Genomic DNA, 25,940 nt, shown 5'->3' on the forward strand with positions numbered 1-25,940 from the left:
AAATTGGGTAAAACAAGCACATGGGAACTGAGGCAATCTCCCTCTCCCCTGCCTCAGCCTGCCAAATGAGCTCTGCCTTGCAGTCCCTGTGTTGGAAACAATGAATGACTGGTCCCACCGGTTCCCCCAATTAGGCTCGGAGCCAGGGGCAGCCCCAGTGGGGAGAGCTGGGCTCCAACACAGAGTTTTCCACTCCAGCACAAAGCCAGGCATGGAGGCCCTGAAGGGAGCTGAGGTCTGCAGCTGGAGGAGTGCCCCTGGTATTCAAACATTCCTGGCAGATGAAGTCATCTGAGATATAGAGTATTTGGCAGTCAGCTTCCAATGATGCAACTGCATTTCCCTCTCTCTGGGTCCCCATCCACAAGAAATTCAGCAGGTATTGTTTGGAATTTAGGTCTATTTTCTTTGGAGCTGATGCAGCTTTTCCTTATTGGTTCTGAGGAACATTTCCTTTCCCTCACTGATGAAGTCAGCCATCCCTTCAGGGAAATGCCTGTCAGAAGCTCCAAGTGGGTCAGCCACCATGGCAACTGTCACCCAACCCCAGTGAAGGGATACGTCACACTGGAAGCCTGTCCCAGCCTCTTTCTGACTGTCTTCAAAGCCTAATAGTTCCAAGCACCTCATGACCTGCAGTGGTTGCCTTTCCTTTGTCCTTGAAAATAGGAGGTCAGTTCCTTAAACAGGGAAAAACAGCCCCAGAAACTTCCTTTGATGAGGCCTTTAGAGACGCTAAATGACAGTAATCTGCACTGGCAGGGGACCCATTACAGTGATGCTTTTCCATACTGAAGGACAAACACCTTTTCCAAGCTTTTGGGAGGGCAGGATCAGAACTGGACTTCATTCTTTGACTGCTAGATGGGGGTGGTTGGGATGGAAGGATAGAAGGAGCCATTAAGCAGGTAATAAAATGCAAATTCAGGTTCAGCATGGTACATGTTGATAAGGGAAGATTAAAGTTCATGAAGGAGACCCTCTTCTTGGTAACAGAAGAAACCAGGAAATTACTTAATTTTTCTGAGCTGGAGTTTCCACAGTTTCCTCATCCATAAAATGAGGGAGCCAGACTAGGTAGTCTTGAAAATCCCCTTCTCTGTCTAAAATTCTAGGCTCTATAATTAGTCCTTCAGTAACCTTGAGAATTTTATATCCAAGCCAATCCTCCAGCAGCATGTTGTTTTGAGGGTACTAAGGTTTCCTATTAGCGAGCACAGGGAGAACCTTTCTCCAGCGTGGAGGCTGGAGAATCAGACTCAAGCCTTGTACTGCGAACACACAAGTACTCACTGTCAGTTTCCACTTCTTGCTTCTGAAACTGCTCAAGAAGATTTTGTGCTCTTCTTTCTGGGTCAGAGCCTGGCATCATCCTTGTGAGATAATCCAGCAGTTTCTGCAAGCAAGGGAAGTGAGGGGGCTCTCGGAAGTCTTCTGCACACTGGTCAAGCCAGGCCCTCAGTATTGAAGCGATTGCACTGAGAAAGAGAAATGGAGAGTCACTGCACCCAACTGGCTGTGCGGAGGCAAAACAATCCCTGGACACCAGGGCAGATCCCAGGGGCACCTCGGGAAACTTGGGTAGATGGTCAACAGATCATTCATCCAAAAGTTCCTAAAAACATCAATGGATTTAAAGCACTTGAAAACAAACTAAACTTTATTGTTTTAAGTGGAGTGCTGCAGTGAAGCTGATACGGTATTTTTGTTGTTATTTGTTTGTTTTAAGGAGGCTAAACTTTGGAAAAACCCATACAGGGCAGAAAAATTGATGTGTAGAAGGTTTAGTGAGTCCTGAAGAAACTTCAAAGCAATCTGTACACAATAAGATTATGCTCAAATTAAATCCCACAAAATCTGCCACCTAATATGTTAGGAAATAACTGACTGCCGGTAGGCCAGAAATCCATCTGATTAAACGAAGTGCCTCAGTTTGGAAAGAAAAATGCATAAATTCAAGTTGACAAGGATCACCAGGGCTTCAGCATGGACACTGAAAATGTCCTCATAAAATTATCCTTTTGTTTCTCAAATTACAATGAGGAGAATATATTTCAAGTAGGAGAAATAGTAGGTAGCGAAGTTACATCTTTAAAAGATAAAGGAGAAAAACTTGATAAGCAAAGGTGATTTCTTCTGATGGCTCCGTGGATCACACAGAGTCCACCTTGGGGAAGACAAGCTTCCAGGGCACAAAAAGAGACCGGGTCATTTGTGTGTGCACAGCTCCCTCCAGTATGTTAGTAATAACACAGCATGTTGTCTTTAGGTTAGCGGCAGCCACTCACTGAAGGCAAGAGACAAATAGCTGAAGGATAAAAAGAATAAAATGTTTTGAGTGCCGTTATTCTATGCTTCACCTTCAAAGAGGACTTTACCAACGCTCCTGACTCAATCATATGCCACAGACAAGGAGAAGAACAGAATACTCTGCCTGCCTAGCAAGCAGTTACCCCTTACAGTCCAGGCATATTCACTGCTGAAGGCTGGAGAAGATGACAGGGACTATAAATTAATCCATGCATATTTTATTGATAGAGACACAACACCTCATCTTAACTATACACTTTATCAAAATTTTTCAGCCAAAAAGAATTTTTTAGCACATTTTAAAATTATCATCTAATTATACTTCAATACAAATTGTTTTTTTTTAAGTTAAACTGTAACTGGACTAAGTTATTACCCACATGTGTGAAACTGAAAGCTGGGCTTTCACAGGTGTGTCTAACTTTCTTCACATCTTGATTTCACACCAAGAAGTTGGACTATCATCAAAGCATAAGTATGACTAAAGCCAATTTAATGCTTAACTTTTGGAATTGAAGTACAAACAGAAGGAAAATAAATGTGTTACTGTTTTCACTATGGTGTACATCATTGTTTCACTAATGTGGAATGTTAAAGCAATTGGAGCTATAATATTCAATTATCTGCGTCTAAAGTAGATACATAAAACCATCAAATGAAAGTCATAGCAATAATTCAATACTCCAAACATTTAGTCCAGATTAAATGAAATTATGAACAATAATTTCACTTCCTTCCAGAAAGCCAGAAGAAATTAATTGAAAACTTGATATTTGCATACATCAGCTTGACTTTTACAGAAAAAGAGTTTTGTGCCTTTAAAAAGAAGGATGAATTAATCTAATTAATACCACCAGCTTAATGTTTCTTAATATTTCAGTGAAAAGATACTCTTACGACGACACTGATGGAAAAACAGATATGGAGAGGTGATAATTCACATCATATACTCAAGTCAAAAACAGCAGCAGCCTAACAAGAAGACAGTGTTTCACTGAAAAGAACACCCAGACAGAAACACAAAATTACAGGTAAGAGTCAGTGATGCTAATATATTATTTACTTCTTAAATGCCTGTGATCCTTAATTATTATGATAAAACTCATTATTTATTCCAAAAAGTAAGTCTTACAAATGTATATAAACTAAAAAAGCGAAATACCTACTCTCTCCCTTCGTCTTAATCCCATCCCCAGGACCTTTTGTTAACTGTTGGAATATATCCTTCTAGGCTTTTCTGTGGATATGTATACACATTTAAATATACATAATATGTGCTGGGTGTGGTGGCTCACACCTGTAATCCCAGTACTTTGGGAGGCTGAGACAGGAGGATTGCTTGAGCCCAGGAGTCTAAGACCAGCCTGGGCAACGTGGCGAAACCCCATCTCTACAAAAAATACAGAAAATTAGCCAGGTGTGGTGGTGCACGTCTGTAGTCCCAGCTACTGAGGAGGCTGAGGTGGGAGGACTGATTGTGCCCAAGAAATAGAGGCTGCAGTGAGCTGTGATCACACCACTGTGATCACTCCAGCCTGGGTAACAGCGCGAGATCCTCTCTCCAAAAAAAACCAGATAGATAGATAGATAGATAGATAGATAGAGAAAGAAAGAAAAAGAAAGGAAAGAAAGAAAGAAAGAGAGAGAGAGAGAAAGAGAAAGAAAGAAAGAAAGAAAGAAAGAAAGAAAGAAAGAAAGAAAGAAAGAAAGAAAGAAAGAAAGAAAAAGAAAATCACATGGGCTTTTTTACTGAGCAGTATGTTACAGATACTTCATCATTACCTCTAGATCTATCTCATTGTTCCTCATGACATGGACACACCATAATTAAGTATTCTTCTACTGCAAGGCAGGTATTTAAGTTATTTTCAGGTTCTCACAACTACAAAATATGTGCATCCTTGCTTCCATCTCTGCATGCTCGTGTAAGTATTTCCGATGGGCACACAGCACGTACCTCCATGGAAAGCTGCAGCCTCAGAAGAACTAGGGGAGTTCTAAAGAGGAGCCTTCGTCCAGATTGGACTTGCCCTTAGGTGGACATTTTGTGTTCCTCAATCTGATGTTTTTAATGAACTCTGGCAATCTATGCATTTTTTTTACCCTTTGTGACAGTGACCTTCCTGTAGCTTAGCCTAAGAAGGCTTTGACAGTTCACTGCAAACTCAGACACTGAATCAACCAGAAAAAAGCATTTTCACACAAAGGAGGAATGAAGGGGGAGGAGGAAGAAGAAACAGAGAAAGGGAAAGACATACAAACAGCACAATAGAACACGAGGCAGACCCCTGCCCTCCTCATCGGCAGAGCGTTTCTCAGCACGCCAGGCAGGGAGGCTTTCTGGAAAGGCCTGGACACATGCCCAAGGCTCACAGTAGCTTTGTGTGTGCCAGCCCTGGGAAGAAACTTTCCGTTCTTGATAGATTTAGAAGCAGATACAAATGCGAAACTTTTAAGATTTCAAAAAAGAAAGCAACATGGCAAAATAATGATGAAAAGAAAAACAGGATTACTGGCCAATGCCTTTTCTGTCTTACCCAGCCTGGCACCACTCCTAAGATCTAACTTATATACGAACCAGAACAGAGTGGGGGAGATGTCAAGAATCTTATAGCTGAAGGGAAATTCTAGTTTGAAGTCACAAATTTACAGGACTGGTATGTCTGTTAGATGACAGAAGCCACTTGGTGCTGTACACAGACCCAGACAGGATGCTTGGACACCCGGAGAAGGAAAATTCTATTCCTCAACCTGGCTGTCCCACCAGGGAACCAAGGAAGCTTGGATAGGTCAGTTAACTCCACAGACCCCCCTCTCTGGGGAAGAGATATAATAACACCTTCTTCATCTTCCTGACACTGATCAGTTGTGATTTCAAATGGTAAAATGTCAATAAGGCCATTCTGAGATACCTGGAGAGAAACATTAATTGTCAACAGTCTTACAACTACTTGCCAGAAGTCACAGAAGGAAGCGATTGAAAAGGTAAAATGGCTCAGCGAAAATCAGCAGCACTCACAGGAATTGACTCAAAGAATCTGCCACCTCTCACAGGAACAATGACACAGGATACAAGCCATGCTATGACATGTGTGGCTTCAGGCCTGCTGGAAGAAGATGGCTACTGTGAACACACACTCAAACACACATGCACATACGTGCCCACATACATACACCTTGAGGTATCCTCTCTGGGACAAATCAAAAACATCAAACTGTAGTATTAACTGCAAGAGATGATTCTTGAATAACTTGTAAAGACAGAAGTAATTCCTGAAGCCAAACTGGATGATTACAATTGTGACATAACCTAAATTCAGTCAGGAGAAAAGTCAGTATGTGATTTCCTCTTCCAAAGTAATCTTTGGTGGATCACAGAACAAAACTCCTCAGTCACAAGGGGAAATATGTTGGGTAGCTGGCCAAGGCCAGGGGCCCAAAACTGATAGCAGAGGAGACAACCAAAATTGAGTTTTCCACCTCAGGCATTCTTGGCAACATACAAAATTCTGTAGTGTGTGAGCCTTTTCCAACCGACTGCAATCGTCTATAGGGGAAGGAAGACATGCTCAGATGTCACTGTGTGAAACGTACTAAAACAGCTTCTAGGACTTTTGCTTCTAAGAAAACAGACCCCTGGGGAGAATTCATTCACCAATTAAACTAATATTTGTTGAGTGCCCTTTATTTTCCAGAGTCACAAAAACAATTTATGCGATGAGCATCACAATACAGGAAGTCCAGGGTCCCAGGGAAGCACTGAACTTCAGAGGGAGCTGACCTGGTCAAGGCTTTAGGGAGGGTCTCCCTGAGAAAATGATGTGAAAGCTGAGATCTTAAGCATTAGGAGTCAGTGGGATGAGGACTCTAGGGCAGCAATGAGGCAGAGGTCCTGTGGTGAAAGAGCTAAACACTTATAGAGGACATAAAGATCTGTCAAAGTAAAAAATATAAAGAGTTGGGGGAAAGGAGCATGATGAAATCTGCTATACTCATTGATTTTTTTTTTTTTTTTTTTTTTTTTTTGAGACAGAGTCTCACTCTCGCCCAGGCTGGAGTGCAGTGGCATGATCTCGGCTCACTGCAATCTTCGCCTCCCAGGTTCAAGCGATTCTCCTGCCTCAGCCTCCCGAGTAGCTGGGATTACAGGCACCACCATACCCGGCTAATTTTTTTATTTTTAGTAGAGACCAGGTTTCACAATGTTGGCCAGGCTGGTTTCAAACCCCTGACCTCAGGTGATCCACCCGCCTTGGTCTCCCGAAGTGCTGGGATTATAGGCATGAGCCACCGCACTTGACCACTCATTGATTTCTCAGCCAACCAGAAATCACACCTAATAACACCTGGTTAGAAGATATTAGACAGATGCACCTTGGCTGAGAGATAAAAGAAAACGGTTCAGAACTTCTAGCCACCCCAGGGATCTTCAGAAATGCAATGCAGATAGGGCTGAGGCAAGCATTTAGGTGGTGATTATGCGCAAACCACAGATTTTTTAATGAATGCAGATTTTAGGTAAATGTATTAAATCATATTAACATTCCATAGGCAGTAAAATACTCTATAATTGGTCAAATGTTCAATACAAATTTTTCCAGGTATGAAGTCACCTCTCCCATGATGTGTAACTTCTGAGCCAAGAAATAGGATTACCGTGACAGAAAGAATAACACTATCCATCTAGAGCTCTTTTCCTTCCCCAGAAATCTATTTGAAATAATAATTTTTTGTACTTAATCATCAGCAGAAAATAAGACATAGAACTATTTTTCAAAAGCAGCAAAATGTTTTTCTATTTTAAGACATTCTCTGAGAAATGGATCTTCTCTTCGCTGCAGATAATGAAAAGGTAAGAAGATTTACACAGAGGGTGGGCCTTTCAAGCAATGAAGTAACTTCTGCCAAGCTCTGAGGGTGGGATCTAATACACTTCGTCCTTCAAGGACTGAAGTCTAAGTCAACCTTGACCCCAACTCTGGGCTGGACCCTCCACCTTGCTCTCCTAATCACAGAACAGTTTTCCTGTTTCAGGGAAGGTTGCCAGATAGAAGCTGCCCCAGCTAGATAATTTTCCTGATGAGAAGGAACAAAGAAAGATACAGAGCTTTCCTCTTTGTTTTTTTCCTGGAAAAGATGAAAATATTATTATCTGGACCTGTCAAGGTTGTCCTGCACTGCTTTTTTACATTTTACATTGTCACATGTCAGTGCTATTGGTAAATAGAGATTCAAATACTAGGAGTAGACGTGAAAGAGAGATTGCGAAAAGACAAGGGAAATAAATGCAACAAAGCCAGAGTCAGATCTAAGCACTAAGAAGGCAAGGGCAATGCAGGGGCTATGGGGAAGGGAGAGAAGAGAAAAAAAACCTCCACGGCAAGAAGGAAGAAGAAAAGGATTATGAAAGGAAGACATATGGAAAGACAGTAAATGTGAGTGGGAGAGGGCCTGGAGTAGGATGGATAAGCCTGAAGCCAACTACCCAAAGTCAAGGTTATTTACACACCTGTCTTTCATTCCCAAGCTAAGTACTTAAGAGAAATATTTTCATTTTTATCAGAGGAAAAATAGTAAAGGTCATGCAGCACAGAGGCTAAGGCCTGGGTTAAATCCCAGCTCTTGCATTTATTCACTGTGTAGGCTTGGACATGTTCCTTAACCTACGCCCCAGGTTCCTCCTCTGTAAAATAAGAATAATAGGGCATAATGATATGAGGATTTAACAAGTATGTACAGTACTTAACACAGGGACCATTCCTACTAAGTAGTCAATAAATTCTAGCTATTATTAGAAAACGATATCGCCAGTCACCAAAATTATCTTTCAGGGACCTCAATAACTCATTCCCCACAGTCCAAGAAGGGAGTTTTCATGTTATAAATAGAACTCTATTGAAAAACATGGCTGAGGCCTTCTATAGTTTTCACCACTAGAACTGAGTTTCCGTTGCTAGTTACAGATGCTACAAGGCATGAGGAACAGGAAGCAGGTTCTCCTTTGATGGGCCTAATTTGGTCTTGTTTCCTCACATCCTTCAACCCATCTCCTTCCCCAGGAAAAAGGTCTAGCTTCCACATTTCTAACAGCTGTGTGCAAACCTTGCTCAGGGTATTCATTCAATAATAAAGCAAGAGCCAGGCAAAACAGCACAGAGCAATGGAAATAATGACAAATTAAAAGATCTCAGAATAACAACAATCTAAAACATTAGTCACAACAGTGATATTGTAATCTAGTTCTTCATGTACTTCTGCAGTCTTCTTCTTATGATATAGGCAAATGGGGAGGAAAATCTTGAGTATCTGAGATCCCAACACTCTTCTATGAATGGCATGCCTGGGCTTCCCACTCAGGTCTTGGAGTCAGTTGGACGAGAGTTCAAATATCAGACCTGTCACTTAACCAGATGTCTGATTTTAGTCAAAATACATAACTTCTCTGAGGCTTCACTTTATATCCTATAAAGTGAGGACAATATCTCAGCATATTTACGATGGTTGAAGAAGACACAAATATAAAGTACTTAGCAGAATGCTTTGCACAAAGTAAGCATACCACAAATTGCAGCCAATGGTGGTGGCAAGGGCGGTGTCAACATTTTCATTGTTTACAATGCTGTGCAGTGAATCAAACAACACAGTCTAATTGTGATGTCTGTTTTCCTTTCTAAAAGAGACATTCTTTAATGTAGAAAATGCTACTTGCCAGAACTTAACACAGGGTTCTTAAGTACAGTACTTAAGACACTCATATGATTGACTTGTCTTCTTTTTGAGTCATTGATCATCAATGTTGTTTTATTCTTCCTCAATTATTAGAACATCAGTTTCTGCTCGGGGCTTTCTACCCATGTCCCCAGAATGCAGACTTGACTTAGAATGCCAATGACTTATAAAACTACGTTTTTTGTTTCTTTTTTCTTTGTCCTGTAGGGATATTTTAAAGACAATACCAGACTCTTCGATATGGCATATCACTTCTTTATTTCTTTTGTTTCACTTAAAAAAAATTCCTTTCACCTTTAATTCTTCTAAATTGAAGTTTTAAATCTTGTTTTTGCTGCTCTTCACCCCTCCTCCTTTTCCCCATTTTTGTTATAATCACTCCAATTAATTTCAATTGCCTTCTTAGGGCATCTGAATTTGCAGGAATGAATATTGATTGCAAACTCTCTGGGAAGATTTTTTTACTTTCCACTGTGAAGTTTCTGAGGCAGTAATGTAACACAGCCAACTTTCTTTAACTCCTTTCCTTTTTCTTTAAAGTGTGTCCAATATCTTGGATTACTACTATTTACATGATCCTTTACCAGTGACTGAAATCTGGTGTCACTGTTTACAACTTCTGGGAAAAGATTACAAGAACAATATACATATCTTCGAATACATGGAAATGAAAGCAGAATGATTTCAACAATTTGAAGTACTACTATGGTAGAGAATTTGAGAAAACAAAACTTGGCATTCCAGAAGGAAACTGATGAGATTCAATTAAAGAAAAGAAAACAGAAACAATTTCAACCTTATAGTCGTCATTAAAGGAAAGAAATAAAGCATCATTTCCTGAGGAGTTTTAAATCTCTTTAAATGAAGTTATATATATAGAGAGAGAGATATGGTTATCTTAAATAAAATTCAGAGAATGAAGATTCATGGTGTAAAAGCTCTATATGGTTAATATCCTTTCTTTACATTCTCTTCACTTCTGAATTCAATGACTGTAATAAATCTGCCCTAGAGACAATTTGCTTTTTCCATCTGGTTCATATTTTATTTAAAAAGACAGCATTTTATCGTGTAAAAATGTCAGCAGGAAAAGGGCACAGGTAGAATGAATATAGGCAGAAATGTTTTCTTCTGTCATAGAAAGTGAGTTTCCTAATTGATAAATAGTGGCCAGTTTAGGGATCCTAAACTTAGAAATAAATGTGGCATACCTTATATAATCAGTCTAGCCCTAACATCAGAAATCACTGTGAGGCAAAGATTCCAACATCCAGAAGCCTTGGAAGTTGAATCCTTTGCAACTGAAGACATTCTTGTTTTAGCCAGATAACTTTAGAGGGTCCTGACATTGTACAAAGCCTGAACTCTGGACTGGAATTACAAGTACTCCGCATGTGGGAGTCCCTGCACAATCTGATACTTTTTTAAATGCATGAAGAACACTAGTCAGTTACGGTCCAAGACATCAGAAACCAATTTTTCATCTTGAATGCTTCATCTGTATTTCCACGTTTGCCTTCTTTAAAGTTCTTTTACCCTCTGAAAGGTTTAAATCCATATCTGGAAATACAGGAAAGATTGTACTTGGTACTTGGGAGCCTATATAAAATGTAAGGGTTGCTCTTTGCTTTACAGCAAAAACGGAAAAACAGACAATATTTGGGTATTTTTCTGCTCATGGTTAAAACCAATAGTGAGTCCCTGTCCCAACCCCCTCCTCCACCCAGGTCTGCAAAACTCAAGGCAACTGCCCTAAACAGGATGTTTACTTCTTGAATGTCATTGGATTCCTGCTGTCGGTTTTCCACCTGAAATCACAAGAGAACAGATTCATAGCAAAAGAAAACAATGGGCATTTTGCCACTCCTTGCCTTACTCCCACAAGACAATGCTTTAGCTCAGCTCTTTATTCATGACCCCAGTGAGCAACTGTGATGTCATGACTAATAACAAACAAAGCTTGTGTATGTGTTTCTTCCTGTCTCTTCAAAACTGGTGACACACTTTCCAACAGAGAAAAGTGGTCGAAGGTACCATACTCTCAAAAGTCCACTATGCTGTGTGGACCATATCTCTGTTTCTGTTATTCATTTTCATTTTTTGAGAGAGAAAGAAAAAGCTAAATAAATTTTATCTCAGACATCACCGAACTTAAAAGGACCTCAGCGAGCATTTATTCCAAGCACTCACTTTTCAGGTGAAGAAACTGAAACAAAGGGAGGTGAAGTGACTAAGCCAAGGTCAGATGACTGGTAAGTGACAGAGTGATAGAGAAGGAGTGGGATGGGAGTTCTCCAGGCTCCTTCACCAGGGCCTTTCCCTCTCCATGTGGCTGCCTCTGGATCACTTCCACATTTGATTCAGCTCCTTATAAAAAGGGACACAAATAAAGAAATTTCCAAATAGGCCTGCTCCTATTTTTATATATGTTAGGTATTCATAAAGACAGTTTCACTTGAGAACTAAAGCCTCAACACTATATAGCAGGGTTTCTTACTTAGGCACTATTGACATTTAAGGTCAGATCATTCCTTCTTAGGGTGGAGGAGAGTTACTTTGTACATGCTGAAAGATTCTCTCCGGGGCCTGAAAGCTTGAAGGGATGAGTAACTCCTCCCTTCTCAGGCCCAATTCCAAGGCTCAAGGCCACTTGCACCAGCAGCACGCGTCAGCAAGATAGCAGAAGCAGGAAGAGAGCGGGCCGGAAGACACCTACCCTAGCCGGAAGACACGTACCCCTGAAGACCGACAAAGAGGCCGTTCAGGTACTATGTAGTAGTCACGTCAGACTGGGATACTTCCTGTTTACAGAGGACTATAAAACCCCTGTCCCGTCCTCACCTGGGGCTGGTGCCATTTTAGGTCTCAGCCCGCCTGCACCCGGGCGCGCATTTAAACAGCGTGTTGCTCCACACCGCCTCATGTTGTCTGTTGGCACGCTCTTAGGGTTAGAACCGATACAAGAACCTTTCACCTGCTAGGATGTTTAGCAGCATCCCTGGCCTCTACCCATGAGTTGCCAATAGCATCCCCCCACCAAGTTGAGACAACCAAAACTTCTGTAGGGCATTGGCAAATGTCCTCTGGAGGATAACAGTCGCCCTGTTGAGAACCACTGCCATACCTCCTACACATCTACTGGTCATCAGGAAGCCCTCAATCATTGCTGCAAGTCAGATGCCAGAGGTCTGGGATGACCAGGAAATTTACAATATATTACATACAGATGGGAGAAGGTGCTTCCCTGATTTCCTCTCACAAAGACAAAGACAAAGCAGTAACCCTATCTAGGCACAGAAACGATCAGGAGAAGGATAGTTTCAGAAAGAGAGAGACAAAAAATAACAGTGAAGTGAGATGAAACATGTGGGGAAAAAACAGTGAGAAAGAGAGAAAAAAGGGAAATGGAAGGAAGAAAGAGGTCACCCGTAAGAAGGGATTTTAACATTCCAGAATCTGTAGGACAGAGCAACCCATTATAAGATAAAGTGGCATATTTTCATCAGGCATAATTTTTTAAAAGGCAACTCAGTCTGAGGAAAAGGGTCAAGAACTTTCCACCAAGTTATTGTGAGACTTTAGGAAAGGGCCATTGTCCCCAGAGGATGGACCCCTCAGGGGAGTTCTGTGTGAAGCTCTTTGTTAAGCCCTTATATGCCTAAAACTCTAAAACCCTTTAAAACAGCTTAGCTTGGAGTTTCATTCACATTAGTGTTTCTGGTATACAACGAATTCGAATGAGACTTTAAAAGAATGAACATGACTCTTCATATCCAGGGTACAATTTTCTTAACTGCTACTTCCCAAAAAATCTATTTTATCTCAAAACACCTCGTGGGACAGAGAAGCTCTGGATTTTTTTATTATTATTATTATTATTTATTTTTAAGACAAGGTCTTACTCACTCTGTTGCCCAGGCTGCAGCACAGTGGCACAATCATGGCTCACAGTAGCCTCAACCTCCCAGGCTCAAGCAATCCTCCTTCCTCAGCCTCCCAAGTAACTGGGACTACAGGCATGTGCCACTACACCCAGCAAATTGTTTAAAAAATTTCTGTAGAGACAGGGTCCCACTATGTTGCCCAGGCTGGTCTTGAGCTCCTGCCTTAAGCGATCCTCCTTCCTGGGCTTCCCAAAGTGTTTGGATTACAGGCATGAGCCACCGTGCCCAGCCAGCTCTGGATATTTTTCAGATTGTGACTCTCCTCGGAGTGGACAGGTGGCTAATTGAATGGTAGCTCTAGATTGGACTGAGTTCCAATATGTGCATAATAGCATGTCTATTTCTGAATCTGCTCACAAGTCTAGATTACACTCAATTCTTACAGTATCTCTTTTTGTATATGCTCCAGAATGTCCATTATAAAAAGGCTCTTCTAAAAAATCATTATCTTAGTGAGTTTTCATAGAATCCTATGATTCTCAAAACTCTAAAGTGCTTAGGAATCACTTGAGAATCTTGTTAAAATGCAGATTCTAATCCATTAGGTCTGAGTGGGGCCTGAGAGTCTGCATTTCTCACAAGCTCCCACCCAGGAGATGCTGATGCTGTAGGTCCACGGTCACACTTTGAGCGAGAAGGCTCTATGTCTAACCCATTCTGAAAAAAAACACCTTTTAGATTATATTGTTTCCCTCCTATAAAAATTCATTACTGCTGACTGCCCACTGCTTACCAGGGAAAGTTCAAACTCTCCTGCAAGAAATTAATGCCCTTCCTGAAGTAAGTCTAATCTAGCTTCAGCTCCACTGACTCCCCTCTCACCTAACATGTACTCTCTGCAGCAGCCACACCAAATCTGTGTTGTTCCCCAAAATTCCATGAACAGTGCATTTACCCAGTTTGGTCCTACTGTTCCCTACACCCGGACGGCTCTACCAACAAAATCTTCATCATGCTTCAGGGCCCAGATCAAAGGTAACCTCCTCCAAGAGGCCTTCCCCAAGCCCTTCTAAAAACAAAAGAATTGTTCCTCCCACCGTACCTTGTGCTTGACATTCAAATACCTACACTGATATGTCTGGTTTTCTGGAAAGTTATGATCCATTGAATAAAACTGCAAAACTACACAGAACCTTTCTCAGGATTTAAAAAAGATACTCAGCTTTCTACTTTCACATCCCTAGCTCCGGAAGAAATAAGTCTATCAGTAACTCTTCAAGGAGTTAAAAATTCCACAGGATACCCCCCAGACTTTTGGCCCCAAAATGAATATTTAACACTAGTGGCTTCAGGCACCCAGGTGCACATTCCATCTACTCAAGAACATCACCCCTACAGTGGTCCCCACCCCCGCATCACGGATGTTTTCTCATAGAACATTCTCATCAGCATAAAATATCTTCCATCTTTTAAAAAACACATACACAACCAAAAAAAAACCCCACCTTCCATCCATTTCTCTATTCCCCTTTGCAGCAAAGCTCCTCCTCTAACAAGACTCACTGTCCCCATTTCGTTCCCCTTTCCAGCCACCAAACTGTACTTGTCAAGTCACCAAAGACCGCAGGACTTCAAAGGAGGAGTCACTTTTCAGACCCTCACACTCGATCTATGGGCAGCACTGGAAGGCGCTGGTCACTCCCTCCCTGAAATCCTTTCTTTGCTTGTCTTCTGGGACACAACTTCTTTTTTCTCCTCCCCCATCCTTCCCCAAAGCTGCTCTGTTCCAGTCTCCTCTGCCAGACGCTCTAACTCTAAACACCCAAGGAACCAGGCTCAGTCTCTGGATCTTCTCTCCTCTATCTGCCCTTAGTTCCCAGAAAGCCACATCCAGTCTCATAGCTTTAAATACCATGTATAAACTAAGGACATCCAAATTTATACCTCTATTCCATGCCTCTCCCTGAAATCTAGACTGAACTAATTACCTCAAAATGATGTCTGTGACTAAATTTCTGATACACACTCCCCATTAATCCTGCTCCCTCGATCTTCCTTGTTTTATAAAGCCCAGGTTCTGTCTCTCCGCTGCTCAAACCGCAACCCTGGGAAGCATCTGGCTTCTCCTGTTCTCTCACACAGCCTATGCACTCCAGCTCGTCCTGCCAGCGACACCTGGAAGATCTCTGCAAAGGCTGGTCGCCTTCACTGCTATTGCTCCAGCGGGCACCACCAGCAGCCCTCATCTGGACTCTTGGGAGGGTCCTGACCAGGCTCCCTGCTCCCACCCTTGCCCCCAGCCGCACTGCCACAGGCTACTTTCCAGACACAGAGCCACAGCAGGTCTTTTAAGATATGTCAGGCCACAGCACTCTTCTCAAAACCTTTCAAGTGCTTCTTACCTTCCTCAGAATCAAATTCAACATCTTTCCCCAGTTCCTATGAGTCCTCTTGTGAGTGGCCACCTTCCTGCCCCACCTCACAGTGCTCATCCCCTAGCACGCGCTCCAGCCACATGCAGTTCCCTGCTGTTTCTCAAACACTGCTCCTGCGTCAGAGCCTTTCCCGTGGTCTGTCTGCCTGGCTATTTGCAAGGCTCAGGGCACACCTCATTCCGGCATGCTCCAATGCCAACAGACCAGACAGCTCAATCCAGGCACCCTACACGTAACCAAACGCTCCAGCCCTCAGACCCTGCTTCATTCTTCTTCACTTTTTTGTGTGTATTCTCTGTCTCTTTCTGGTAAAATACTCACTTTTTATAAGCTGGGACTGTTTATTTTGTTCATTTGTTTTGTTCACTTGTTTGTTTTGTATACCTTAGCACAATGCCTGGCAGACAGTGGTTACTTAAGATACTTTCACTGGATACATAAATGAATATTGTTAGGTAATCAAAAAATAAGCCTCTGTATGCATTATGGAAAAAAATCATGGCAACATTCAAAGGAATAAAATACTGTACTACCACTTTAAGATATTGTCTTGACTGAGAGTTTAGAATGCAAAGAAAAGGGAGACTCACTTCCTGATCACCATTTTGGACTCTGATGAACTTTGGCTTCCATCTTCTTCACAGTTTGGACTTGTCAGGTTTCCATACCTTTAGAGATAATAATGAACAAGCAAGCAAAAACAGTCAGTGGTGTTGGAAAGCAACTCTATTCAACTTCGACTACAAAGTGACAGTTATACTTTTCAGAAGTAATTAAGGAAAGATATATCTATGAAATAGCATTGAAAATGATGCAGTAAGGCCGGGCGCGGTGGCTCAAGCCTGTAATCCCAGCACTTTGGGAGGCCGAGACGGGCGGATCACGAGGTCAGGAGATCGAGACCATCCTGGCTAACAACACGGTGAAACCCCGTCTCTACTAAAAATACAAAAAACTAGCCGGGCGAGGTGGCGGGCGCCTGTAGTCCCAGCTACTCCGGAGGCTGAGGCAGGAGAATGGCATAAACCCGGGAGGCGAAGCTTGCAGTGAGCTGAGATCCGGCCACTGCAGTCCAGCCCGGGCTACAGAGCAAGACTCCGTCTCAAAAAAAAAAAAAAAAAAAAAAAAAAAAAGAAAATGATGCAGTATTATTGATGGTTACTTAATGGGTATATCTGCGTATTCTAAACAGAAAAGTCATTTAACAACTAATCACACTACTTAAAACTTTCTCTTGATATTAACACTTAACATTTATTGACTTTTTTAGATTACATTAGAGTGTTCCTCTCAGCAGGAGAATCGGCTATTACATGATACGAAGAAGGCAGACTCCATGAACTCTGTAGCACACCAAACCCACCTGTCCAACCCCTCTGCATATCTACGCAAGCACAGTATCCACACTCATGCCACACGGGAGCACAAACTGATGGCTTCAGGCTACACTTAAGAGTCTGGTCTCCTTGAAAATAAGTCCTGTTGTAGAGGGATTATGGAAATAACTCTGGACCCTAAAATTAAGGCTGGGATAGAGACTATATATATAGATACAGTCTATAGGATAGAGACCCTAAAATTAAGACTGGGATAAGGACTATAGTAAAAGCTCTCACGTCTTAGCAACCAGGAGAGCAGCTGTAGCTATACTAAGACCAGGTTGCTCTAGACACAGCAACTGGGGAGGTGGGGTACAGGCATCCGATTTTGGGGAAAGCAATAGGTGCTTAAATTTTTAAAGTTTTCTCATTACCAATTCAAAATTTACTCAATAATTCATCAGTCCCTACTTACACTGCTAGCTGTTTTCCCAACTCCACATGTAAGCCAGCTTATTTCATACAAATATATCATATTTTGTTTCGTTTGGAATGTAAACTTAGTAAATGCACTTTAAATTATTAAGGAGGAGTCTTTAATTAACTTATAATGCCTAGACTACTTCTTCAGTTTCTCCTTCCATCAACACAGAATCCAGAGATTCCTTGCAGTTTCACAAGTGAGTTGTCTGTCCCAAAGTTTTGATAAATTCTATAACTGATGAGTTTACATTTTTAAAGGGCACACTTTTGTTCTCTACTAATGGGATTAAAGGCCCCAGTACCCTTATGGTTCCTTGTTCCTAGGACTTACAAATCCTTTTAAAAATAAAAGCCCACCATCTGGTTTGACCCAATGCCAGTCCATCTGGTCTCCCTATCATCCCATCCCGGTAGGTTCCAGTTTGCGCCCTTAGGCACCAGCTCACCCATCCACCTGCTCCTTTCTCTAGTTCATCAGCCTTATGGATTTCTTGGCCTCCCAAAGATATTTTCCACTGGTCTCCACCCTCTCTTTTGCTCTTCATTCTGTGCTGCACCTGCTATTTAGAAGGTTTCCAGGGCTACCCTTTGCTCTTCCTGAGATAAGAACTCAGATGAAGATTTACTCAACCCCACGTGAGCAAGGCAAGGATGGAAAACAAGATTCCTAATAAATAAACAGACTGAGATTTTTCAGCTCTATCCTTGGCCAACATCATAGCAAACTATGTCCTCATGCTCTCCCACGCAGCAGGCTTGGTGGTTTATTTAAGTAGGAGAGATTACGGTGGGTGCAGTCAGGAGTGGGATCTTGGAAAGCCACTGTATCTTCTATGTAGAAGGATCCATAAACTCTTCTCTTGCCATCTCTCAATGACTAAATGTAGTACTCAACCTTTGTTTTTGTTACATTCCATGTTAGTCCATTAATTCCCACTCCAGTTACTGTGGAAATATCACATCTTTTTTATCTTTCAACTGGAAGCTATGAAAGGTAGATATAAAAAGGGAAAACATCAGGGAAAGATACACATTTTACTGTTCCTGATAGTCTTCTTTTCAAAGTGGTTTGTATAAAAGTTTCCAGATCTCTCTATTCTTTATCTTTGCTTTAGCTTCTCCTCTCTTCTGCTCTTTTCCTGCATTCTTCAGCCATGGAGCTGAGGTGCAGGTTTGGATGGCACCAACACCTATCACAGTTCCTCCCCAGAATGTGATGCCAAACGTGTAATGAGATGGTGTCAAGAAAAACTAAGTAACTTACACTGGTGAGCCAAGTTCTCTCTCATTAACTAACCTGGTAGCATCTTCTGAGCAATGGCTCAGAAGACCACAGAAGTATTTTTCCTGGCTGCCAGAGTGTCTATGCTTTCGCAATTGGGATCAGAGTGACTGCTTGATAATAACTTGGAGACCAATAAGGGACCTGGATAAAAAGGCATGTGTGGCAGAGCACACGATGCGGTTGCTGAGGCTCAAATCTTGCAGACATACCAACTCTTCTCCACCCAACCCATCAGGAAATCCTTTTTGCTCTGCCCTTCTAATATATCCTGAATCCAAACACATCTCATCACTTCCATTGCTTCCACCCTGGCTCCAACTACACTGTCTTGGATAGTGTAAATCAAGTGTAGCCTAAATCAATACAACAGCCACCTAAATGGTCCCCAGGTTCTGACCAGCAGCCAGAGCAATCCTGCTCTATGTAGGTCAGATCATGTCACTGCTCCACTCAAAACCCTTCCATAAAAAGTCAAGCATGGTGGCACATGTCTGCAATCCCAGCTACTCAAGAGGCTGAGGCAAGAGGATCTCCTGAGCCCAGGAGTTCAAGTCTAGCCTGGGCAACACATAGCAAGACCCTGTCTCTCAAAAACAAAACAAAACAAAACAAAACAGAGGAGGGAGAGGAGGAGGGGGAGGAGGAGGAGGAGGAGGAGGAGGAGGAGGAGAGAGAAACCCTCCCATGACTCCCATCTCACTCTGAGAAAAGGCCAAAGTCCTATGTGTCTCACAAGGCCCTAAATGATCTGAGGAGACCTCCTCCCACACCTCCTACAATTCCTCAGCCCTCACTCCCTTTCCAGCCTCAACAGCCTCCTCCCTGCTCCACCCACACACTGGGCATCCTCCTGCCTCCAAATCTGTGCCTGCTGCTGCCTCCTCCCACACCTGTCCCAAGCGCTCACTCTCTCAGCTCCTCAGGTCTTTGCTCAGGTATCACTTTATCAGTGAGGCCTTCCCAGACCGCCCTATTTAGAACACAAACCAACTGCAACATCAGCCCCTTCCCTCCTTTACTTTTCTCTATGGCTTTTAACACCTTCTGATACACTGTGTAGCTAATTTTGTTGTTGTGTTAATTGTACATTAGAAAATAAACTCCAGCAGAGCAGGATGTTTTCTTCTTGCTCACTACTCTTTAGAGCTGGCACCCAACTCTTTAGTGCCTGGCACCCAACAGGCATGCGGTGGCTACTTGTTGTCGGTGCTCTTTTGGGGTTTCAGAAGCAGACACAGTAATGGACCTCCCAACTACTATGTTCAGATTTGCCTCTGCAAAGGCATAATCTGGCCTTATTTATGCTTCTACAAGTGTCAAGCCCCATTTCTAAGGGCTTCGGAGCATAAACATTTTACGATAGCTGTGATTATTCCAAAAATCTACAATTAAAAAGAAAAAAAGTTTTAAGATGTTAGAGTTGAGATCTTAAAGGTAAAAACTATTAAAATGCGAAACAAAAGTATATACGCTATTCCAAAGAAGTCTTTTATAAGTAAGATAAAAGGAAAGAGCCTGTAACCTTGTGGAACTTAAAGGACTGGGATGGAGATGATTATGTGCCCCTGCACCTTTCTTACTTGTTTTTGTTTTCCCATTTAAACAGGGTCTCACTCTCTCACCCAGACTGGAATGCAGTGGCACAGTCATGGCACACTGTAGCCTTGTCCTTCTAGGTTTAAGCAAGCCTCCCACCTCAGGCTCCTGAGAGGCAGGGACCACAGATGCATGCCACCATGCCTTGCTAATTTTTTTATTTTTTGTAGAGACGAGATCTCACTCTGTTGCCCAGGCTGGTCTCGAACTTCTGGGCCCAAGTGATCCTCCTGTCTTGGCCCCTCAAAGTGCTGGGATTACAGGCATAAGTCAACATGCCAGACCATCCTTGCACCTTTCTTGTCATTAAGGAGAATTAGTGCTTTACAGAAAAGAAACTAGACTAGTGTTGAAATCCAGAACTCTTTAATGTTCAGGCTAGGTCCTTTGAGAGTCAGTCCTACTAGATTAAGAAGGTTCCTTTGATGTTTTCCTGGACCCTCTCATAGCTTCCCATCAAAAATCAAAGCCAAGTTCAATTCACTTATTCCAGGGTAGTAAATAAAGTGTGCATATGAGTGTGTGTGTTTAATTAATGGCCATAGAATAGCTACTGACAAACCCGTCAACAATGTCGTGTCCAATTTCTACAAAGCCTCCCTAGGATTTAAGATCAAAGCTCCAACCTCTTAAGAAGGCTTACCAATGACCAACTGCTCTTCTTTAAATGGTAACTCATAAAACTTAAAATGCAAATTGTCAAAATGACTTTTGACATGGTTTTCTCTGTTATCACAAGGCAAAAGAAAAATTTACAAATGTCTCCTAAAGTGCAGCCTTAAGCAATTATTTACTGCAGCCTAAAAAGTAATAGAAAAGGGAAAGAAAAAACCAGTACAATGTTTAACCGGTTCTTAAATATTTAAACAGGAAACAATTATTTCCAGAGAGGATGTCTGTATTCTTTGTAGCCTATCTGGTAAGATGAAATGTTTTATATGTGTTTGAAGGGGAGGACCAGGTGTATCTGTGGTTCAAAGAAACCGTTAGATAAACTTGTACTCAGGGACAGTCTCTCTAGTGGGGGTCCTTGATAACCTTTGCTCCCCAACAGGAAAGTCTCAGTAACACCAGATCAGGAGGGGGGTGATCCTAAAGAATCTCTCAGGCTGTGCTTGATTCTGGCAAATGATCCAATAATAATAGCAGTTAATAATTATTGGGAACGGCCGGGCGCGGTGGTTCAAGCCTGTAATCCCAGCACTTTGGGAGGCCGAGACGGGCGGATCACGAGGTCAGGAGATCGAGACCATCCTGGCTAACACAGTGAAACCCCGTCTCTACTAAAAATACAAAAAACTAGCCGGGCGAGGTGGCGGGCGCCTGTAGTCCCAGCTACTCCGGAGGCTGAGGCAGGAGAATGGCGTAAACCCGGGAGGCGGAGCTTGCAGTGAGCTGAGATCCGGCCACTGCAGCCCAGCCCGGGCTACAGAGCAAAAACTCCGTCTCAAAAAAATAAAAAAAATAAAAAAAATAATAAAAAAAAATAATTATTGGGAACTTACTATATGCCAGGCACTGTGCTAAGGGCTTTATGTGACTGCTTGATTTAGTTCTCCTATAATTCTATAGAGTGGTGTTATTCTTATTGCTATTCTACAGATGAGAAAAATGAGGCCCACAAGGCTTAAATTAAGTAACATGCCCTCAAAGATACAACTAATATGTGCAGCAGGGATTTCAGCCATGACAGTCAGAATTCAGCAACCAGCCTCTGAATCACTACCCTACTACCATACAAGCTATAGTGAGCCTTTCATTCATTTATTCCATCATTCATTCTGTAACTCATTTAGTCCTCATTCAATGAAGTTTATTTACTAAGGACTATGTACAGGTACTATTCTAGACGTTGAGGATACAGCAGCAAACAAACCAAAGTCTCTGTTTTCATGGAGTATACATCGTAGTGTGGGGGAGACAAACAATAATAATTAGTTAATATATACTAAGTCAGAGAGTGAAAAGCACAGTGGAGAGAATAAAGCAGGTCACAGTGACCCAGTATAATGGAGGGCCAGAGGTTGGGTATTTGGGGAAGGCCCAATGTGAATGTGAAAACAAAGTAAACTCTCCAGAAAGTGAGGAAGTGGGCCCTGCACATCTCCAGGGAAAGAGCCTTCTAAGCAGTCCGAAGAGCCACTGCAAAGGCCCTGGAAGAGTGGCAGGAGGATGTTTCTAAGAAACATTAAGAGGCCAAGGAGGGGCAGAGCTGAGTGAGCGCAAATAGAAAATGAGGCATAGAGGTGACAAGGACAGATCCTGAGGGCCTGGTAGGCTGTGGCAAGGACTCTGGTTTTACTCTTCTATCTTGCTTACTGCTACTTCTACTAAGCCTGGAATAGAGTCTGCACAAAGTAGACAATAAATACTTACTAAATGAATTAATACATGCCCTCTTCTACCATGAATAAAAGAAAGGCTGGGGCGGGAAGAGTTGGGAAGGAGGTACTTTACTGGGGATAGTGAAAGAACAGAAAGGAGGAAGTAAAGGAAAGAGAGACCTCACATGAAGCTGCTCAAGGACTCCTGGGAATCTTTTCTAATAAACGCTGGCCTCAGAACATCTTAGGCATTTTTCTGTAACTGACCCAAAAGAACACAGGTCAGGTATGAAAAAAATGTTCAGAAGCCAACCCTGACTCCGGAGAATGACATGGGTGAAATAGCCTGCAGATGTCTGGTGAAAACCTTAGTGAAGACTTTGGACTGTATCCACAGATCAGCAAGACGTGTGGTTTTAATTACTCTGAATAATATCCTCCACGGCAGGCACCTCTCCGCCAAGTCTGACCTGAGAACTGGGTCACAGCCACCAAGTCTACCTTGGAAAGGTCTTGTTACCACTGTGAAGTTGCTTATTCAAGGGGAAAGACAAAGGTCAAAAACAACAAGGCAAAAACTCCTTGTTCTCTTGAAGGAAAGGAAGGGGCCAATAAGACTGAGCCGAGAACCCAACACTGTGCTTTCCATTTGTGAGGGCTAGTTCTCTAGGCTATTTTTCCATGACTAGAAAAAGCTAGAGACCCAAAAAGAGCTGCCCTCCTCCCCTCTAGGCCTCTGCTGTGAAGGACACTGTACCTTCCTTGTTCTTTCATTGTCCACATTATCTCCATACTAGGTCCCTGACACTTAAGGCAACATTAACAGCAAAAAAGTACCAGATATTTCTGCCCCACTTGACAGTTACAAAATGCTATAACATTTTCCTGGAGAATAACCTTTCCTTCCAGCCCTTAACCCACAACTGTCTAAAGAGGAGATCAAGAAAAGGACACTATTCATCCAAGGGAAAGAAAAAAAGAAAGAAAAGAAAAGAACAGAAAGAAAAATCTGCATTATATCTCATGCAGATTTAAAATTATTTAAGTATGTTGGCTCTCACACTCTTGCTATAAGGTTTCCTCTATTTTCCATTCCAAGCCTCTGTCATCTGTTTCTTTTCTCTGGCCTGTTTCCTGCACTCAGAGCTTGGTGGCCCATCAGTAGCTACTCCTTCCACTTCTAGTTCACAACAGTGCTAAACTACCAACTGCAAACACGTCTTGTTAGTGCACTGCAATGGATGCGGTTACAATGATGGACAACAGAAGAAACAGGTAGATGGGGGTAGGGAGGAGGCAGCACTCAGACTCTGTTCATGAGTCTAGATTTTTCTCAGGTTTAAGATGAATTAATACATTATTAACAAATCAGTACAAGCCTGTGGCTCGTTTTCCCCAACCACAAAAAGTTGCTATTGCAGAACTCTTCAAGAATCTTATGAAACATGCTTTGTAACATCACATACAATGAATATGAGTTTAGTATCATGGCATCCTTTCATTTTCAAGGATACTTTTCTTTTTCTCCTATAGCTTACAAAAACTCAACATAATATTAATTTATCTAAATGGGTGCTTACTGTTAGCTTTAGTAGAGGTCAAAGACAAAAGAATTGTGTTCTCCAGGACAAGGGGCCTGATGGCACTATCAAGGGCTAAGTTCACAAAAAAATAAATGTAAAAAAATTTTTCAAATAAAAGTGATATGAAAAACCAAATTAACTCAAAACCACCAGTATCTTCCCATTTTAGATGTCCCAAGATACTTTCTAAAACCATTAAATTTACCTGAATGAACCATGAAGCGTAATTTTAGTTAGTTAAATTGATTGGTTTACTTTTCAGAGCCACACTTAAGATCTGTGCTCCAGTTATAATAAAGCTAGGGTCAGTGCCTGCCTCTGATTCATAATGACTGCCTATGTATCCCCTGTCATCATGCCAGGGACACTTTGCCTAGGGGATCATAACCCAGGGTCCCTGGATGAATTTATAGAAGTCTGGGAGTCCCTAAATTTTATGGAAAAAAATCTGATATTCTCTTTTTTCTAGAGAGACGGTCCATAGTTTTAGTACATTCTTACAGGGGTTTGTGATCAATCACTCCCACTAGCTACAAAAAAAGGGTCAAAACCACTGCTTTAAATGATCACCTAACTGTCCAGTTACTAACTCAGTTACCACCCATTACATTTCAGTTTCTTGTCAGTTTTGTTTTGTTGTCTCCAAATGTAAGCACACTTTTTTACAAAAAAACCTGCTGGGCAATTTTATATTCTTTTCAAAAAAAGGATAATTGCATGTCCTTGCCTCCCTTTGCCAAGTGAAATAAAAAAACAAGCTACTTCATGGAAACATTTTTATCTCTTAGGTCTCTAAACCCCATTTCAAGACAAGAAAGCTAGCCTGGTTATGACCTGAGGCAAAGTCTCTGACAGCATCCCTTCAGTGTCTGCTTTAACAAAACCATCACTGCCATCCCCGAAGCTAAGGCTCTGCAGTTGCCACATGCTCCCATCCAGAATTCCCACAGTGCTGGCAGGTGAGAGTTGGGTCCACTAGGCAAAAGCAAACATTTACCAAAGGCCACCAGCCCAGCAGGGAAGAAAACTTATTTCCATTTTCCCTCAAGTGATTATGGTTGGATATAATTCTCAAACAGTACCAGATTAAATTTTTCTGGTTAATCCGAAGTAACTGGCATAGTTACAGGGAGAAAATAATAACAATGCCCATCACATTCTGGCTCCGGCTATGCTTCCTGGAGCTGTGTGGACTGAAACTGAATAGGGCATGATGTCCTGAACAGAACAAAGATGAGGGTGGACACCAACCCTCAACATCCTTCAGCCTATGGCCACTAGCTTTTTCAGAGTCAATCTCCCTGACAAGAATTCCTTGTTTCTTATGTTTCTTATCTGTGTTGCTGGAATAAATTATTACAAACTTAGTGGCTTATAACAATACAAATTTACTATTTTATAGTTCTGTAAGTCAGAAGTCCAACAAGGGTCTCAGTGGGTTAAAATCAAGGTGTTGTCAGGGCTGTGTTCCTTTCTAGAGGTTCTAGAAGAGAATCCGTTTAATTCCCTTTTCTACTTTCAAGAGGCTGCCTGCAGTCTTTGGCTCAAGGCCCCCTTCCTCCATCTTCAAAGCCAGCAACGTAGCATCTATCTGATCCCGTTTCCATCCTCGTATCTCTTTCTCTGTCTTCTGCCTCCATCTTTTACATTTTTAAGGACCCTTGTGATTACTCTGGGCTCACTCAGATAATCCAAGATACTACTAATACCCATTTGGCTACTACTAGTTTCCATTTGGCTCTGTGGGGGGTTACTAAAATTAATGAAGAGAATGGTATGGAATTATTTTGAAAAATTTCCTATATAAGTGATAGAAGTTAAACTTTAATAAATAACTCTTAGAACAAATGAAAAGTTTAGAAAAATATCAAATTATGAGTTTATGTTCTGTTCAGGACATCATGCCCTGTTCAGTTTTGGTCTACACACTCAGCTTTAGGAAGCATGGCTGGAGCCAGAATGTGACTAGCATTGTTATTATTTTTTCCCTGT

At 41.9% G+C, this 25,940-nt stretch overlaps 1 protein-coding gene across 3 annotated transcripts in view; it reads right to left on the minus strand.

Annotated features, from left to right (window-relative positions):
* Positions 1 to 25,940, minus strand: part of RGL1 (ral guanine nucleotide dissociation stimulator like 1) — a 287,005-nt gene that overhangs the window by 46,553 nt on the left and 214,512 nt on the right. For all 3 annotated transcript variants that reach the window (XM_007989218.3, XM_007989217.3, XM_007989216.3), the window contains 2 exons: positions 15,949 to 16,026; positions 1,294 to 1,478 (listed from right to left, as the gene is read on the minus strand). In XM_007989218.3, coding sequence (XP_007987409.1) covers positions 1,294 to 1,478; positions 15,949 to 16,026 — 263 coding nt within the window. The remainder of the gene's footprint in view (positions 1 to 1,293; positions 1,479 to 15,948; positions 16,027 to 25,940) is intronic.

This window comes from Chlorocebus sabaeus, chromosome 25 (assembly GCF_047675955.1).
Source record: "Chlorocebus sabaeus isolate Y175 chromosome 25, mChlSab1.0.hap1, whole genome shotgun sequence".
Lineage (NCBI taxonomy): Eukaryota > Metazoa > Chordata > Mammalia > Primates > Cercopithecidae > Chlorocebus > Chlorocebus sabaeus.